General features: G+C 39.0%; 2 protein-coding genes across 5 annotated transcripts in view; one reads left to right on the forward strand and one right to left on the reverse strand.

Annotated features, from left to right (window-relative positions):
- Nucleotides 1-19,532, forward strand: part of ARPC5 (actin related protein 2/3 complex subunit 5) — a 1,051,210-nt gene that overhangs the window by 585,101 nt on the left and 446,577 nt on the right. The window lies entirely within an intron of this gene.
- TSEN15 (tRNA splicing endonuclease subunit 15) overlaps nucleotides 1-19,532 on the reverse strand; it is a 42,676-nt gene that overhangs the window by 2,161 nt on the left and 20,983 nt on the right. The window contains exons 4-5 of one of the 4 annotated variants that reach the window (XM_050765934.1): nucleotides 19,390-19,531; nucleotides 17,483-18,862 (exon numbers count right to left, since the gene is read on the reverse strand). The exons of 1 other annotated variant lie outside the window; for it this stretch is intronic. In XM_050765934.1, coding sequence (XP_050621891.1) covers nucleotides 18,842-18,862; nucleotides 19,390-19,531 — 163 coding nt within the window. In that variant the 3' untranslated portion in view covers nucleotides 17,483-18,841. Of the gene's footprint in view, nucleotides 1-3,056; nucleotides 3,158-17,482; nucleotides 18,863-18,920; nucleotide 19,532 lie in introns of those variants that run through there. 2 more of the 4 variants (XM_050765956.1, XM_050765931.1) reach the window with 2 other exon arrangements.

Here is a 19,532-nt window from a genome sequence, read left to right on the forward strand (position 1 = left end):
TCACACACCAAGTTTTGAACCCTGAGACTAGAGACCCTGCTCTAATTACTACAGTGCACTCCTGCAGTAATGAAACCCTCTCACCTGAATGAACGAAGACATTAAGGGATTTGGATCTAATTCACAAGAAGGTGAGAGCTGCTTTTTGTTAATACCATTAATAAATTTATACAGATTATTCCTCCTAGAAATAAAATTAAAGATATGGGTGCATTTGATATATTAACGCCACAAAGTACCTACCTAGAAAAAAAATAGCTACTATTTCTTGAAAATGTGCTAAGTTACATATATTCATCACATTTAATCCTCACAAGAACCCTAAGAGACAGATTTTATTAGTATTGCCCCCTTTTAGAAGCGAGAATAAGGAACGTACCCAAGGTCACCCCAAAATAAGTGGCAGGGCAGTAGATCCAATTGGGTTCTGTCAAATCCTGTGCCCTTTCCACTCCACCGCCCTGCCTCCAAGGGGCAGTACATGTCGCTGACCATGATTATGTGGGTTGCCTAAGGTCATAGGCAGAGCCAGTGTCCAGAGCACTCAGTACCTGGGCCTCATGACCTTAAAAGGCCTGGCAGTGATTGACTTCCACTTAGAAAAGCTTTGCAACTCAATATCATCTCTTTTTGATGCCTACTCTTGCCACTCTAAGAAAAGAACAGTACCTAGTGTTTACAAGAAGATGCAACAGAATTGATCGGAAAGAAAATTTTATCTTATTCCAGTCCTGTTCATAGTGTTGTACCAGTCTATATTTAGATAAATGCTTCACATAGCCAAAGAGGCAATAAAAGCAAGTTAAAAGGTACTAGGTTCATGCCAGGAAACAATAAGGAGCTGCAAGTTCCCATTCTTTGCCCAAAGAATGACTATTTAAAACACAAGAGACAATAAAAAACAAGCAGTCTCAGCAAACACAATGGTGCTTTCAGGTCTGGGGCATCTCATCATCTCAGGGCAGTTGAAGAAAAATAAGGATGTCAGAGCCCTCTTCTGTCTTTACGGAAATGAGGCCCTCAGTAGGGAACCCACACAGGTCTCAGTCTGAACTACTTGTGAAGGCAGGGAAGAACACTGCTAGGAAAGTCATGGGCTGGCCTGAGGGAGCTTCTCAATGCCCAGAGGATCACTACTACCCCAGAGACCAAATCTGAACTCTAGTGTTTCAGTAAGATGAAAATGAGTTTGAGAAACAACTGACGTTTATTAATTCATTCATGGGTTTCAGGGCTTGATGAGAAACCTAGGTCCAAGCTCCCCAGTCCTTTTGAGAGCCCCTATGCTACCCTAGAATGCTGTGATTCTTGCATTATTTATAGCAATGTATGTTTCAACCATTAACTGTCTTCCACTGCAGTTATTTGTACACATTTTTGTCTTTTCTACTAAGTTATAAACTTCTTGAGGGCAGAGAAGAGTCCCTAGTTATTTCCTAGTCTCTGTAGATGCTAGCATGGTATCTATTAACTTGAGATTTTTAAATGGACCTATGTTGCTCTAAGACTTTTTCAGTGACATATTCTATGGGTTGAGGACAATAATGCTTTTCCAATCCTGTGAAACATCAGATTTCTGGACTCTGTCTAGACTATTTCATTTCTGCACTCATACAAACGAGTTCTTAGCAGAGCACATCTATCTGGTTATGCCTTGCTGAATACAATAAGTAATAGCTAGCCTCTCTCCTGGAGATAAAGACTTGTCAGGCACTGGGCATACCTTTTAAATAATCACCAGCAACAGATTTACCAAATGCTCTGCCATCTCTTCCACAGGTCTCCATCTTCCCAGCCTTTGATATCAGTGTCTGTGCCACCCACCGTCCAACTGCTGGGTCGATGCAACATATCTTAGGTTTTTCTTACATTCACCTCCACTTCAAAGTGCCAATTTCTAAATTCACCAGGGCAATTAACACTAATGGCTACAATAAATAAAACCCAGAATTTCAGGGACCTAACCCCAAATAAGATTGTTTCTTTCTTATAAAACAGCCCAATGCAGGTGTTCCTGGGTGAGAGGTAGCTGTCTCCCAGGTAGTGACTTAAGGACTCCAGGCTCCATAAATCTTACGGTTTCACCATCTTCTAGGGGCTCTTTGTTTTCTGCTTCCAGTCAACAGAAATGGAAAAAGACATTAGGGAAGGCCTGTCCTTTTCTAAAATCTTTACCCCAGGAGTAACACACAGCTCTTACATTCTATTGTCTCCATGTCCTAGGTCCACACCTGCATGCAAGGAGAAGTGGGGGGCTGTCTCTGCCACTACAGCTAATAATAGTAATAGCTAAAATACATTATGCATCTTCATTGTGCAAATTGTATACATTAACTATATTATATAATATATACACCAATCCTGAAAAGTAGGAATTATCATCACTATTTTAGAAATAAAAAAATACTAAATATATATATCAATTTCTGAGGCTTGGTGACTATATATACTGTACTATACTATACAATATGTATAAAAACATACATTCTGGAGCTCAGAGAGGGTAAGTGACTTGCTCTAAGTCACCCACTCAGTAAGCAGCAGGTCAAGATGTGAACCCAGACTCCCATCACACTTAAGCCCCTTTTCCTTCTTTTGGATCATGGAACAAGAGATACATGTGCTTTGAGGCTGGAGGGTAGGAAGGATTCAGGACAATGACTCAAGCTGTATTTTGAAAAGTAAGTATCTGACCAGCCAGAGTGGTACTGAGACTGGAGAATGACGTTTCTGTAAAGGCAATGAGGCCTTTGGCAGTGGTATGTCTATGGAAGACTTAGAAATAATTATAGTGTTTAGACGGTATTAATCAAGGGTCTTAGGAATATCCAAATCATTTCATAAACCTCAGCCATCCCTCTCCAAAATGTCCCTGAGGGAGCTGTATACTACAGAAAATTGGTAAAGAAAAGACAAGCAAGTGTCCCATTCTCAGCTGAAGTCGGTCCCCTACCCACAGTGCACAGCCCTTGTAAGCTGGGCTGGGACACCTGAGCAAGCCTGGAGGATCAGAGATGGAACACCTTTTCTCCTCATAAGCCCAAACTCAACTTCAACATTTCACCACACCTCGTCTGCCATAAATGAAGACAGAAATCCAAACAGATGAAAATGCTTGATCAGGCAACATAAGAGCAAAATGTTGGCTGGGCACATCCTAAGCAGGAGGAATATCCCCATTCAGGCCATATGGAGGAAGAAAGAAGAAAAAAGAGTTAGGTCTTTAGACTGCTTCTGTAGCACACATGAAAGAGGGACAGGAGATAATACACCTTTGTATGTGACCTTTTGTTTACATCGACTCTACTGAGGTATAATTTATGTGAAAGAATATGCACCCATTTTAAGCATAACTTTAATGAGTTTCAAAACTATAACCAGACATGGAAACACCACCACAATCAACATATAGATCATTTCCATCATCTTTTGCCTAAATTCCTTCATGTCCTTTTGTATTACATACCCTCCATCCCAAGCCTCAAGCAACCATAGATCTATTTTGTCATTATAGATTAAGTTTGCCTTTTCTCGAGTTTCATATAAATTCAGATAGCATAAATGCTTTGGGTTCCGACTTCCCTCATTCAGCAGAATGTTTTGTGAGTCACCCATGTTGTAGTGTATGTCAGTGGCTTGTTCTTTTTATTGCTGAGTAGTATCCCATTGTAAAGGTTACTACTGTTTGTTTATACATTTACCCATTGGTGAATATTCAGGTTATTTCTAGTCTGACTGTTATGAATAAAGTTGTAAATCTCATGTACAGGTCTTTGTGTGGACATTATGCATGACCTTTTAGTGGGCAGCAAACGTTCTACTAGCAAACATGGTCCAATGTCCTAGAATATCACCAATCTATAGCAACTCTGCCCCATAGGATAGAGCGGAGGGTGGAGGACTAGGGAGCATGATGGGGAAGCATCACTTCTCTTCTACAAACCTAAGACATAGAGCTCGATAACATCCAAGGGAAATGCCCATGAAACCTGTTGAATTGCATACATTTTCCTCCTATATTCTCTCTCACCTACTTCCTTCTTGCATCTGATTTTTTTTTTATGTTTAACTTTGAGCACTGGAAAGAATGACTGTTTATTTTCCACATGCTATCTAGCATCCTCATGAATGACTTTGATATTTCATTTACTATTAAATATGAGATCTACTTTAAGTAACCTGGCACTTATTAGAGGAGTCACCACCAAAACGTGGCCAATTGCACCGGGATCACTCCTCTCCCACCACCACTGTGGGAATCTGCCAGGGGAATATGCCATTTTCCATATGGTCTGCCGTTTTAGGTGCCTAAAAGAGGGAAAGGTCTCAATACCTCACTTAGGTCTGCTCACCTTCCAGAAGTGGGATTAGCCAACAAATAGGGCCTTAGCCATTATATTTTTTCTTAGAGAATAAAAACAAACAAGTAAGCAAACAAAACACAACCCAGATGAGCACTGAAGGTTACAGTAGGAAATGTAATAGAAAAAGACAATGAAACATGACATGCATACTCATATAAAGCATTTAGATTAATGTCAAAGACTGGTGCACTGTGGGTTGATAAGAACCCACCAACATATTTTATTTAATCTGCAGTGTTTAAATAAAATTGATATTTTGTGAAGTTAAAAGTGGGGAAACTTCACTAAAAAATTTCACACACAAACATAAGAACATCTGGCAAGTAGGCCCATGTTGCCACTTCACAAGAATCTGCTGGAGCTTCGCAATAGCTGCTCCCTTTGGCCAAGCTCATGTGCTATGTACGCTCACTTCTCTCGGGTGTATTATCTACCTGGCCCTGACAGGCATTTTAGTTTGCAACCCTTGCATTAAAGCATCACCCTATTAAGGAACAGGAAGTGGGCAGACACACTTCACTTTAGGTGCGTAAAAGAGGGAAGGGTCTCAATACCTCACATAGCTCTGCTCACCTTCCAAAATAGGATCAGTCAACAAATAGGGCCTTAGCCATTATATTGTTTCTTAGAGAATAAAAACAGGCAAGCAAGCAAACAGAAAACAACCCAGATGAGCACTGAAGGTTACAATAGGAAATGTAAGTAGAAAAACACAATTAAACATGGCATGTGTACTCATATAAGGCACTCAGGTCAGGAGTTCGAGAGCAGCCCGGTCAATATGGTGAAATCCCATCGCTACTAAAAAAAAAAAAAAAAGAAAAGAAAAAAAAACATTTTTTTCTTCACTAACAAGGATACATATTATCTGAGATGGAGAATAAAGGCCAAATTCCAAGGCAGGAATTCTTTTCTTCTTTCTTTCTCTTCCTTCTTTCCTCCTCCTTTTCCTCTTCCTCCTCCCGCTCCTTTCGGCTGCAAAGAATTCCACTTATTGAATGTATTACAAAAGAGGTTTTCATCAAAAAGACCAAAATCCATGCCATCAACAGACCCTCAGAATCTAGGAGTTTTTAACTTCCGATGCTTTATCCAGACACTCCTTCCCCCTCCTACTCCCCTCAGTGAGCTCTAGCCTTCACAGCCTGGCCAGGGAGCTCTTGCCTCCAAGATAACACCACAGTGTGGTTCTTATGGCCCCTCCCTCGCTGCTAAATAGCCAGGTCATTCTGGGCCAGGGAAGCAGGCCTCCCTGGCTGGTGCCCACAGCTCAGAGGCGTCTTCCTGAGGTGGCTCCACTTTCTTCCTCAGCTGATTCTGCCTCCACAACAAGCTACTGAGAAAACGGGAACTTTCCACAGTGCCTGGTAGTTTCATAGCAATATCATAAAATTATGAAGCCTTGCGGTGGTTCTACCAGGAGCTTAGGTCTCCCCTAAGCTCCAGATTTATCCATCCACTGTCCACTAGATGTCTTCTCCTCCAGCTCCGATAGTATCTCGACCAAAACTTTTCCAAATCTATAGCTGCAATCTTACCTTGTCATCCTCCCAAAGTGAACCATGTTTTAACTCCTCTATTTCCTTTTCTTACAATTTTCCTCACGATGACCCGAGCCAGAAGCCTTGGAATCATTCTAAGTGTCTCTGTCTTATTACATCTACTTTCTCACAACCAAATGGTCATGGGACCTACTACAAACCACCTCCTTACTATCTTTCATACATCGGCTCCTCTCCATCTTTAGTATAACTAGCCCCATTCAGGCTCTCACATGGAATGTTCTGAAAGTCTCCCGAATATGTGCTTATGTCTGGGCTTGCCTGCTCCATCCCTCCACGTTCTACACATCGGACAGTGAGAGTGACTTCTAAACCAGGAGTCTGATCATGGTGCTCTTCAGCTTAAACGCTTTACTGGGCCCTCTGTTTGGACAATGGATACAGACTATGGTTCTCGGTGACCTATTCTTAACTTCTGGCCTAGCTCTCTAGACATGCACTGTCCACATGTGGCTCCTGAGAACTTGAAATTGTGCTAGTGCAAACCAAGGGATGCTATAAGTATAAAACACACACCAGATTTCAAAGAGATAGTACAAAGAAAAAAGAGTCTAAAATATCTTGTTAATAATTTTTATATTGGTTATGCATTGAAATGAAAATATTTTGCATATATAGAGCTAAAAGCATATTATTAAAATTACATATTTTCTTTTTAACATCTTTTAGTGTGGTTACTAGAAAATTTTAAATTACATATTGTCTTGCATTATGTTCTAGATGTTTTCCTCATCACACCTTTCTACCCTCCACCCTGCTAAACAACAGGTATGCTAAATGACTGACAGTTTCCAACAGTAAGCCATAGTATTTAGTAATTTTATACAGTCCCTTTTAAGTGAAAATTAAAATGCTCTTTAACTATCACACTCCATCCCACCTGTGATGGTTTTAAGATATTATCCATAAATCCTTTTGATACTCCCCCCTTTCAAAAGGTAGACTCGAATACACCTCTCATTCAGTATGGACTACACTTGGCAACTTGCTTCAAATAGATAGAATAAAGCAGAAGTGTCAGTGTGTGAGTTCCAGGATTAGGTCATCAAAGGTGTTGGAGCTTCTCTCTCTCTTACTCTGGTCATTCACTCTGAGTGAAGCCAGCTGTAATATCATGAGGAGACCCAAGGTGTCCTATAGAGAGATCCACATGGCAAGAAAGCAAGGCCTCCTCCTGCCAACAGCCATGTGAGTGAGCTATCTTGGAAGTGGATCCTCCAGCCCCAATCAAGCCTTCAGATAATGGAAGCCCTAGCTAATATCTTCATGGTAACCTCATGAGAGACCCTGAGCCAAAAAGCTGCTCCCAACTTTCTGAACCACATAAACTATTGTTTTAAGTAGCTGAGCTTTGGGATAATCTGTTACACAACAATAGATTACTAATATACCATCCATACGCTATATCCCCCCCACCCCAACTTCCACCCAAGAACAGGAAGACAGAAGAGAAGCTGCTAAGAACTGCAACTTATGTTTTGCCTACTTAGATGTCAAGATTTGATTCAAAATCATCTCCTTTATGATGATTAAACCAAAAGGATTTATGGATAATGTCTTAAAACCATCACAGGTGGGATGGGGTGTGATAGTTAGAATAACAGAATATCAAACAACAAAATGGACTAAGACAGCCTTCTTCATACCCTGCTAAACATCTAGGTCTTATTCCTTGGAGGACTGGCTCTCAACTAGTTATCATGTATTCTCTCCCAAGGTGGCAACCTGCACATCAGTGGGAAGTGCTTGGAGGCTGCAAAGGGAAGGATTGATAATTTATTGTGTGCTGGGCTTCATTTATCCTCACATAACCATTTCAATGTGTGGGGAAAACACAACCCTAGAAGGATACATTTTGTCCTTCATTTTACAGATGAGAAACTGAGGTTCTGGGAGATTATACAACTGTCCCATGTCACTGTTGGTTTTCTGAAGTCAAAACTCTGCCTTGCAAGTCTCTTGGGCCTCAAAAATTCAAAGGAGCATAATTCTAATGGTGGATTAATAAGGCCTGTGATGGAAGGAATATGTTGTTATTGTTTTTAACAGGGGTAGAGGTGGAAGAGGGTGATGAGCGTGAGGGTGAGAGGGAAAGATCTATGTGGCAAAATCCTTCAATTATAGGATCACCAAAATATAGAGCTAGAGGGGATCACAGATAGTATCTGCACCAATTCCTTTCATTTTGTGAGAGTGGAACATTAAGGTCCAAAGTGGATGAATTATATTCATTTATATCTAAAGGATTGAGAATGTACAATCCAGAAAAAAAGCAACATTTATAGGAACCAAGTTTTCTAATGATCTTACTTGGGATGGGAGAAGAGATGACCAATTTTTCACCCAATATTCAAAACCACAGCATCCCCATCTGTGGTCATCAACAGAAGTACAATCCACAATAATTGTATAATTATGTGAGAGGCATTACCATTTCTAAGCAGAGTTTCCAAATTTAGCAGTGTTTACATGTCTTCATTTCCCTCAAAAATGTTAAATAAATAAATGCATAGGTTTGACATAGGAAAGTATGTGTAATCAAATAATAAGTAACCTTACCAGGCAGATATATTTTGTTTAGAAATCCTTATTTTGATTTCTCAGAACTCTAAGGCAAGGGATCAAACTATAAGGGATCTCGTAGCATAAGCATGCTTACAAAAGCAAACTGCATGGGATGGTGATTTGTCTCACGGCCTGAGGTATGTGCAGCTCTGCTTTCTGTACAAAGTGGACAGGGCAGAAAAGCAGCTGGTCCTTGTCCTGCCACTGGAATGACAGGAATAGTATGGGGTGGGTAGTAGTCCATTTATGAACACTCGAATGCAGTCAAATAAGACTTTTATTGAGCTTCTACTCTGTGTCAAGTACTGCGTTATCATTAGGTGGGATGTAAGCTGATAGATAAGATAAAATGTACCCTCAGAAAATTAAATAGGTCTTGTGAGTATCAATATGAATTTTAATGACAATTAACACCTTCTGTTTGTGAATGTAGCTGGATAATTTTTGATACGTTAACTGACATATTTTCGCTTCTCAGTAATTCTTGTTACCTGTGAACTTTTTTCCCATACAGACTTTCTTGGCACACTGCCTCAGGAACAGGATTATGCTACAGAACAAAAAGAGCAAATTCTTGACTTTCAAATTCCAAAATCTAAAATCTTGGCAAAAACAATATGTTTAGAAGGAAAATCGATCTGGAAATGGTCAGCATCAGTTTTTCCTACCCCTAAGACAAAATAAACCTAGAGGGAAAAAAACCTGTTGGGGATAAAAAGTAGCAAAAGCGGAAGAGTTAGAACCTTGAACTGGTCATGGAGCAGACACCTATGGTCCGTGCCCTCCGCCCTGACCCCAGAAGTTGCTGGTGCGGAGAAGAGGAAATAGAGGAAATGAAAGGGAATCTGGCCAGCACCCCCCCCTACCCTATACCCCCCACTATGCCTCCAGGCCCAAGTAAAGCTCCACATACCCCACATATCTCAGGCTCTTAGGATCTTTCTCCAACATGTTATGGAGACAGCAGAGAAGAACATATGGCTGGGAAAGTGTATCTAAATGGAGAGGACCCAAAACAGCCTGAAAGTTCCCCAACATGTCCCTGGAGTTCAGGACCAGACCAAATATTTTCCAAGTGCTCAAGAGAAAAAGTCATGAGAGACCCAGATGGACCTCAGGCACTGCAGGATGATGACCAAATCAGCCACTACCCATGTGACTGATGAGAAACCCTAAGGACTGATGTCTGTTCCCCAACTCTCTCCCTGTCAGATGCTAATGCACCCTGAAGGTGTCCTAGATCTATACAAACACTCCATGTCCACTATCCCACATAGACAACAATCCATCCCAGAGGAGTTGCCACCAGTCTCTTCATAAACCCAGCCCCACCCATGCATCCATATTTAACCAGCTTCCTTCAGAAATATTCTCGCAGAGTTCCACTAAATCTTCTATGCTACAGGCACACCTGCTTTCTTTTTTCCATGCTTATGGAAGTAAAGAAATGGCCAGGACAACATTGTCTGTGTAACATCTGGTGCATCAGAAGAACGGAAAGAATAAAGTCTCCAGCAACCTTAGGTTCCTGATCCATACAAGATCTTCTTTCTGATCTCCAGAACCTGAGCCATGAAGTGGGAAAAAGTCCTCTAGGTGGCCGTTTCCCAACCTGGTGGTACTTAGTGCCCTTTCCTTCTTGTAACGTCTTCTCACCGTCTTCCCAAAACAACCTGAAACTCACTCCCATTAAAGTGACGGGACTCAATAGTTTGAGGTTTAACTCCAACTCCTTTTCTGTTCACACAGCTATCCAGTTGTTAAATCTACCTGCTGGCTCCCTCCGCTCCTTTCTATTACCTGGAAGTGCTGCTCTCTGTATATTCCTTTTCCTCAATCCAGGAACATGACAGATTTGCACTTTCCCTCTTTCTTGAGGTACATCACGGCCAGTCATGTGGCTTCCTTTGGCTAGTGAAACGTGGACAGGAGTAACACGGGCTGCTTCCTAATTGCAGTAAGCAACACTGCAGCACTCTGCCTCCTGCAGCTGGAACTGACAGCATTTCAGATGGTGGAGGCCCTGTCACTCTGATTTCCAGAGTAAAGGGCATGTTATGGGCCGTTTCAGTCAATGGGCATGTAAAGTGAGCAAGCAATAAACACTTGTTAAATGAACTCGCTGGCTGTTGCTGCATAATAATCTAACCCATCCTGACTAGTATGCCCAGGCTAGCTAGAACTGGGCATATGCCTAGAACTGGGGTTCAGGCTCTCATTTCTCACCAAAGCTTTTAACACATGCCACTCAAAGTGTGGTTCATACACAGGTATCAATCCACAAACTATTGCTGCTCTGCAATGATGTAAGTATAGAAATTGAGAATAAACATTTAAATATTCTTGTAACAGTTAAGCGGATTAATCTGACCTATTGAATCTAATAATAACATATTTGGAATTGTCTTTCCCCCAGATCTTAGCACAATGTCTTACCCACGAAGGTGCTACCAAATTGGATTATTGATTCATGATTAAGAAACAGAATTATGTTAGGATTCCAAGCACTGGCAGGCAGATCTGAGGAATACTTGGGGTGCAAGACCCTTCTTCATTGAGGTGAAATGATCATTTATAAGTTTCTGGATTTTCTTTTTGTGCCAGCACAAAATTTAGCGTCAACAAGCAGAGAAACCTTATGAGTTCTTCTGTATTTACTATTAAATATTGTTTTAGGTTTGCCAACATAAAAGCATGAGCATGAATGTGTTTATCTTCTGGAATGAAACTCTGTAAATACATTGCTTATGAATATGTTTTTCAGAATTACCCACAAATAGCTTGACATTTTGATACATTTGTTCAAGTATCAGAGGATAATGTAATTGATCCCAAAATCACTTCCTAACTCCCTCCAGAACTGAATAATTTTTTCCTCCCAAAGACTCTTTGGCACACACTAATATATTTCTCTGCATCATACAAGAAAAAGGCAACATAATATTCTGAAAACAATAGAGTGCTAGGTATCAGGAGACCTGGATCTAATCTGCATTACCCACTCCATTTGCTTTCTACTACATGGAGCTATTAGTTAACCACTTGTGCCCTAACTTCTCTCTCTTATGAGGATAAAAAGTTAATAACATGTAAGTAACATCAGCTCTGTTGTGAGCATCAAGATACAGGGTTCTGAAGCACTTAGTAGTGAATAAAGTACAACATGATTATAATTTTGCATTTATATGTAATATTGTCCTTGTAATGCTCTCGAATTATTCTGTACCTAGATTTTCTCCTTTCAAGCGAGACAATAAGCTCCTTAGAGGTTCACTGTGCACTTTTTCTTTGCATATGATCCAATGCTGAGTCCTTTAGGACAAATAATACACATATGATGATGGTTTGAAAACTCTTTATCATAAGTTGTTGAACCCCTTCACCCTTAAGTGAACTACACAAACTTTATACACTGCAAGACAAGTATTCCTCAATTCACACTAACAACAGGTGTTTAGAATTTTGACTAAAGAGAGTTGTAATTGCCTGAGTTCCTTGAGGGCAGAGGTCATGTCTCACCAATCTTTGTATCCCTAGACTTACCATAGTATCTGAGCACAAAGAAGGAGCCCAGTTTATATGGACTGCATTATGTATCCTTCAAATTCATATATTGAAATCCTATCCCACAATGTGACTGGAATTGGGGATAAGGCCTTTAGGGAGGCAATTAAAGTTAAATGATGTTAAAAGGATGGGGCCCTAATCTGATGGTGCTGGTGTTCTTATAGGAAGATGAAAAGATGCCGCCAGAGAGCATGCACTTGCACGTGCTCTGACTCTCTCTCTCTTTCTCAATCTCGCCATGCCCCAGAGGAAAGGCCATGTGAGGACACAGCCAGAAGGCTGCCATCTGCAAACCAGGAAAAGAGCCTTCCTAGCACCTTAATTTGGAACTCCCAGCATCCAGAACTGTAAGGAGATAAATTTCTGTGTTTATGCCACCCAGGCTATGGTATTTTGTAATGGTTGTCCTAGCTAAGATACCAGTTAATGTCTGAAGATAAATTGATAAATAAATAACATTTAATAAAATACTTATTACTTCCACTTAGTACCCAGAAACCTAAAAGGCCAATCTCTGATTTTGCTTAAATTGGCTTTGGGAAAATTTTCAGAATCATTTAAACATTATAATAGCACATCCACCTACTAGACATTTGATTTTTCCATCCACTTTCCTTAGTGAGTACAAGCAGTTCTTATCCAAGGATCATTAAGAGGATTAGGCTGCAAGAATGGGGGTGGTAAGGAACAGAAGAGTTATTGGCCAGAAAGAAGGGAAAATTGTACTATTAATTGTTCAGAGGATAGCACATCATTCTGCACATGTAAACACTCAAGGTAAAATACGGCAGATGAATAAAGAGCTTCTGTATAGAAGAACTATAAACTTTGGCAGGAACCACTGTGCTGCAGTAGTGAAGAGGCCTCCTGCTAGGGGCTGCAGTGGAAAAAGTGACCTCAGAGAGGAATTCAGAATAGAAATACTCAGCAAGAGATGAAACACCATGAAGTTTTGGTTAAGTCATTTGGTTCCAGACTTATAAAAGGGAAAAGCTGTTTTAGTAAAAAATAAAAAATAAAAATAAAAAAATGCTGACTACATGAACTTTGCAGATTATTCTTCTATTCTAATTGTAAATTTGAATTCCAAAGTACCTCTTCCTTCATGTTCTTGACAAGAGATCTATAGTGTTTAGTAACTTATTCTTCTAAAGAGGCTCAGCCAGGAGAAGCAAATACTTAGTCTGGAGCCATAGGACCTAGCTTAGCGTTCCACTGAGCTGCCCTAGCACAGAGGGCACATTGATTAGGGACTCCAGAAAAGAAAGGCAAAGGCAGCACCAGAGAGAAATCCTCACGTGCCATTTCCCTCTTTCATGCCCCAGCTAAAGAGGGCATCCCTTTTACAGAAAAGTTTATACTGGCATACCTTGGACATATTGAAGGTTCAGTTCCAGACCACTGCAATAAAGTAAATATTGCAATAAAACAAGTCATACGATTTTTTTGGTTTCCTAGTGCATATAAAACTTACATTTACACGAACATGTAGTATATGGCATCATGTCTAAAAAACAATGCATACACCTTAATTTTAAAATACTCTATTGCGAAAAAGGCTAATAATCATCTGAGGCTTCAGCAAGTCATAATTTTTTTGCTGGCAGAGAGTCTTGCCTTGATGTTGATGGATGCTAACTGATCAGGGTGGTGCTTGCTGAAGGTTGCGGTGGCTGTGGCAAAGTCTTAAAATAAGATACAATGAAATTTGCCAAAATCATTGACTCTTCCTTTCACCAAAGATTTCTCTATAGACTCTGATGTTACTTGATAGCATTTTACCCACAGTAAAATGTTCAAAATTGGAATCAATCTTCTCAAACTCTGCTGCTTCTTTATTAACTAAGTTTATGTAATTTTCTAAATATGTTGTTATCATTTCAACAGTGCTCACAGTATCTGCACAAGGAGTAGATGGAATCTACTCTTTGCTCATCCATAAGAAACAACTCCTCATATGTTCAGGTTGTCTCATGAAATTATAACAATCCATTTATATCTTCAAGCTTTGCTTCCAATTCTAATTCCCTTGCTATTTTTACCACATCTACAGTTACTTCCTCCACTAAAGTCTTGAATGCTCAAAGTCATCCACAAGGGTTGGAATCAACATCCTTCAAACATTTTTACCTTCTCCCATGAATCACAAATGTTCTTAATGGCATCTAGAATGGCAGTTCCTTTCCAGAAAGTTGTCCGTCTACTTTGCCCAGATCCATCACAGGAGTAACTATCTATAGCAGCTACAGCCTTACAAAATGTAGTTCTTCAGCAGTAAGACTTCAAAGTCAAAATCACTCCTTGACCTTATGGAATGGATAATGTGTTCACAAGCATGAAAACAACATCAATCTCCTTGTATATGCCCCTAGGGCTCTTGGGGGACCAGGTGCATTGTCAATGAACAGTTTATTTTGAAAGAAATATTTTTTTCTGAGCAGTAGGTCTCAATTGTGGGCTTAAAATATTCAGTAAACCATGCTGTAAACAGATGTGCTTTCATCCAGGCATGGTTGTTCCATTTATAGAGTATAAGTAGAGCAGATTGAGCATAATTCTTAAGGACTCCAGGATTTTCAGAATGGTAAATGAACATTGGCTTTAATTTAGTCATCAGCTGCATTAGCCCCAGACAAGAGAATTAGCCCATCCTTTGAAGTTTTGAAGCCAGGCATTGGCTTCTTTCTAGCCATGAAAGTCCTAGATGGCATTTTTTTTTTCAATATAAGGCTGTTCTGTCTACATTTAAAGCCTGTTATTCAATAAAGTCACATTCAACAATTATCTTAGCTAGATTTTTTGATAATTTACTGCAGCTTCTACATCACGATTTGCTGCATCACTTTGCACTTTTAAGTTATGAAGACAGCTTCTTTCCTTAAACCTCATGAACCAAGCTCTACTAGCTTCAAACTTTTCTTCTGCAGTTTCTTTACCTCTCTCAGCCTTCACAGAATTGAAGAGAGGTAGGGCCTTGCTCTGGATTAGGTTTTGGCTTAAGGGAATGTGGTAGCTGGTTTGATCTTCTCTGCAGACCTCTCAAGCTTTCTCCATATCAATAATAAGGCTGTTTGAATCTCATTCATGTGTTCACTGGAGTAGCACTTTTCATTTCCTTCCATAACTTTTCCTTTGCATTCACAACTTGCTGTTTGGCACAAGAGGCCTAGTTTTCAGCCTATCTCATCTTTTGGCATGTTTTTCTCACTAAGTGTAATCGTTTCTAGCTTTTGAATTAAAGTGAGAGATGTACTACTCTACCTTTTACTTGAACACATAGAGGCCACTGTAGGGTTGTTAATTGGCCTAATTTCAATATTGCTGTTTCTCAGGGAATAGGGAAGCCAGAAGGGAGAGAAACCGCAGAAAGCCTGGTTGGTAGGGCAGTCAGAACACACATAACATTTATCAACTAAGTTTGCTGTCTTATATGGGCACAATTTGTGGCACACCAAAACAATTACAATAGTAACATCAAATATCCCTGATAAAAAGATTACCATATCAGATATAATAATCATAAAAAAGTTTAAAATATTGCAAGAATTACCAAAATATGACAGAGAGATACAAAATGATCACATGTTGGAAAAATGGCATCGACAATCTTGCTTGAGGCAGGGTTGCCACAAACCTTCAATTTGTAAAAAACACATTATCTCCAAAACAGAATAAAGAGAATTGTAATACAACAAGGCATACCTGCTTGTATTAAAGCAGCAATACATATCTTTCACCATCAGCACTTAGCCAGTATATCCCACCCCATCTACTCCTACCCCAAACAGCCTTTTATTTCTAAATATAGATCTACATTTCAAGCAAAGCATGAATCAAGTCACGTATTTAATGTCAGTATAATTTTAGAGGCATGCCAGAAAGAAAAAGGGGATGTGAGTATGTAAAATTTACTTATATTTTTATTTATGCTATTTCCCACAGATTGAAAATAAATGTTCAAGAGCATCACTTCTCCAGCCAATCTACTCTTAGTAGAGTCTGAAAATGCTGTGGTTATCTAGCAGTGCCCTCTGGTGTTCAAATGAATTGTTTTATTTGCCTTGAGGGAAAAAATAAGCCATTATATAATCAGACATGTCTATAATCAGCATTCATTCATTTGCCAAGTATTTACTGTGGGTTTGCTATATGTGAGTTACTGTGCAAAGAGGCAGGATACAGAGATATATTAAAAAATACATGATTTCTTGTTATGTTCTTAAGGAGTCCAGTCTAACAAGGAGACAAATGTAAACTCAATTACAAAATTACTTAAATCACTTTATCTAGTTTTTCATTAAAATGAGACACACACAGCTGGGTGGCCTCCCTTTCCAAACAGTTCTGGGCCATTATTCATGTTAGGATGTATCTGGCTGGCTTTGGACAGAATAACTTTGGTCAAGTACACAGGGAACATTCTGAAATAGAGTAAACATAGCAAGACATACAGCAGGATTGAATCCTAGTTTTAAAGAGTTGAGAAAGCACCTTTCACAGCCAATCCCAAATGACACTTTCGGTTTTGTAGTTATATAGGAGCCCACTGGTTAACAGATCTGACACACAAATCTGACATTCATTATCCTTACACTTCTTTCAGAAAATGCTATTTTCTGGAATTATAATGAAAGACCTCAAAATTAATCAAATGAGAGACTTAACAAATCAAGAGACCCTAAGAATTTATCATAAACTGTTTTAGGATTCTTAGGCCTGCAAATTTTCCACTAGAGTCACCAAAACACATATCGTTCCGAATAGGTGCATCTTCATGTCTTCTGGGGAAGCAGAGGGAGCCTGAAGGAGTTATGGAGACCTCCCACCAAGAATAAAAGTGAAATTCAAATACCATCCAAGGAAGGAGTCATGAATGACTACAGATGAAGAATGATGCTTTATACTATTTTGTGATGGTCCTAATTTTCATCATTTTTTCCATTCTTGTTATTATTGTTTCCTAATCAGCCATGAAACCCTAGTGTGTAGGCAGGACCTATGACCTGCTTCCAACCAACAGAATATGGCAAAGGTGATGGGATGTATGTGATTACATTATATAAGATTATACAGTCCATCTTGCTGAGACTCTCCTTTGCGGGCTTTGAGAAAGCAACCAGTTATATTGAGAAGGCCCATGTGACAAAGAGTTGAGGGTGGCCTCCTGCCAATGGCACATAAGCATTGAGCACTCTCAAGGAACTGAAGGCTACTAATAACCATGTGGGTGAAAAAGCTGACCCCTCCCCGGTCAAGTCTCAGATGAGACTGGAGCCTCACAGAGGACCCAACTAATCTGTGCCCAGGTCCCTTACCCACAAAAACTATAAGATAATAAATGTGTGCTGTGTGCTGTTTTAAGTTGCTACATTTGTGGTAATATTATTTTGCAATGATAGATAACTAATACAGATTTCAAGACACTTTTTAATTTTAAAACATTTTTATTATAAAAGTAATACAAATAAAAACATTAAGAAAAGACAAAGTCATCCATTTTCTGCCTCCCATCCCACTATAACCGGTTAGTAATTTGATTTACTTTGTTATCTTTTTATAGAATGCTTGGTCTGTTATTTCAGCCATGATTACATCCACTCATACACTTTTCCATCTTGCAATTTTTACTTAATGTAACATTTTCATGCTTTTAATAATATTCATTACTAATTTTTAGTAAGTACATTATGTACCATTTGTATATATCTGTTTATTGACTATTCCTTAGATGCAGGGATGCAAACTATGGTGCCACATTTGTAAATAAAGTTTTACTGGAACAAAGCCACGCCCATATTGTTTATGTATTGTCTGTGGCTGCTTTTGTGCTTCATACAGCAGTGTTGACAAGTTATGACAGAGACAGTAGGTTTAAAAGCCTAAAATAGTTACTTTCTGGCCCTTTATAGAAAAAGTTTGCCAATCTTTACCCCAAACTTTAAAGTGGTTTATAATATGGGCTACTAAAAGTAATGTCACTTGGAATATCTTTGTGCATATAATTTTTCATACTTTGTACAATTTGAGAGACATTAACAAAAGTGGAATAACTGGGTCTAATTAATGAAGACATTTTTAAGGTTCATACTCTCCCACACTCTTGTAACATTCAAGCTATGATATGTGATAAGAATGAAAAGGATAGCCCAGAACTCTTGTAGGTAACATGTCTCTGGTTCCTGTTACTCAAGACACTTAAGTTTACACTCTGGATGAACATATTTTGAGTTTTGATTTAAAGTTAACCAAAAAAGAGAAATAACAGTAATTGCAACAGGAAGACCAATTGAAAGAAATCTTTTACTTTCTACTGGAGAGGAAAAAGCAGACAGAAGTAGGTGACAAGGTATATATAAAATGCCATTCTAACATAGCTGCAGTGGCCAAAACGCACTGGGGAGAGTTGAGTGAGAAAAAGAGATAGCAGTCTCAACAATGAGCTGGCAGTGGCAGCAAGAAACCAAGAGGCAACTATGAGTGTGGGATGACAAAAGCAGCAGACAGGTCCCACCCATTTGAACACATCCTAGGCATAAACCTGTATACAACTGTAATTAAACTGTCTCTAGATAAGAAAGTTTTAAAGAAATCACTCTATATTTTTTAAGAAGGAGAAAGTCTTCTATCTAGGGAAGTTTTATTCTTCAGAATGAAAACCTTATGGAATGGGGAAGTCAACCCTCACTATTTAAGTCAACCCTGACTATCTCTGAGATAAAAGCAGTCTGATGGTTCTCAAATCCAATCTTGTATGAATAAAACAAGCATCAGGAAACACAGATGTCATCTTCTAAGAGAAATATTCTGGAAAAAAAAAAAAGATCAGAATGGACTTTTCTCCAATAAACAATGTAATCCAAAAGCAAAATTAGAAAGCTATTTAATGTAATTATCCAAATTATGCCAACAAAGTATGTAAAGAAATCACATATAGCCCATTTATCTTATTAAAATGTTCCTGTCAAAATGTCAACCAATTTAACATTTCTTAAAGAAGCGTTTTTTTAGTTACAACTATTGTTAGCCTTTACATTCCACCTCAGTTACTCACTAAATAATTAAATGCATGATGACTTCATAAAATACTTTGGAAAACCATGAAATTCTCCATAGAGTAAGGAAATCAATTTTTTTGCAACAATAACTAGGAGCACACTACTTTGAACAAAATATAGCCAATTTTCTGAGGTATGAAAATCAATACTTTTTTTCTTGAATTTTCCCTATGGCAAAGGAAGTGGCAGTTCTGTGAATGACTTGAGTCACACTTAAAATCATGTCATAATTTTCCTCTTTTTGTACTTGTTGCTGTCAGTTACCTCAAAACTGACCTGAGGGTCTGGCAGCATAAATCCATCAGTAAGTTTATAATAGACTATTGTAGAATCAGACTCCACTATGGCCAAAGTAAAAGACATCGGCAAATCTGGATCACCTTGCAATTTTCGAGATGCCTTCAAGATCTCCCTTATCC

The sequence above is a fragment of the Macaca thibetana genome, chromosome 1 (assembly GCF_024542745.1).
Source record: "Macaca thibetana thibetana isolate TM-01 chromosome 1, ASM2454274v1, whole genome shotgun sequence".
NCBI classification, from domain to species: Eukaryota; Metazoa; Chordata; class Mammalia; order Primates; family Cercopithecidae; genus Macaca; species Macaca thibetana.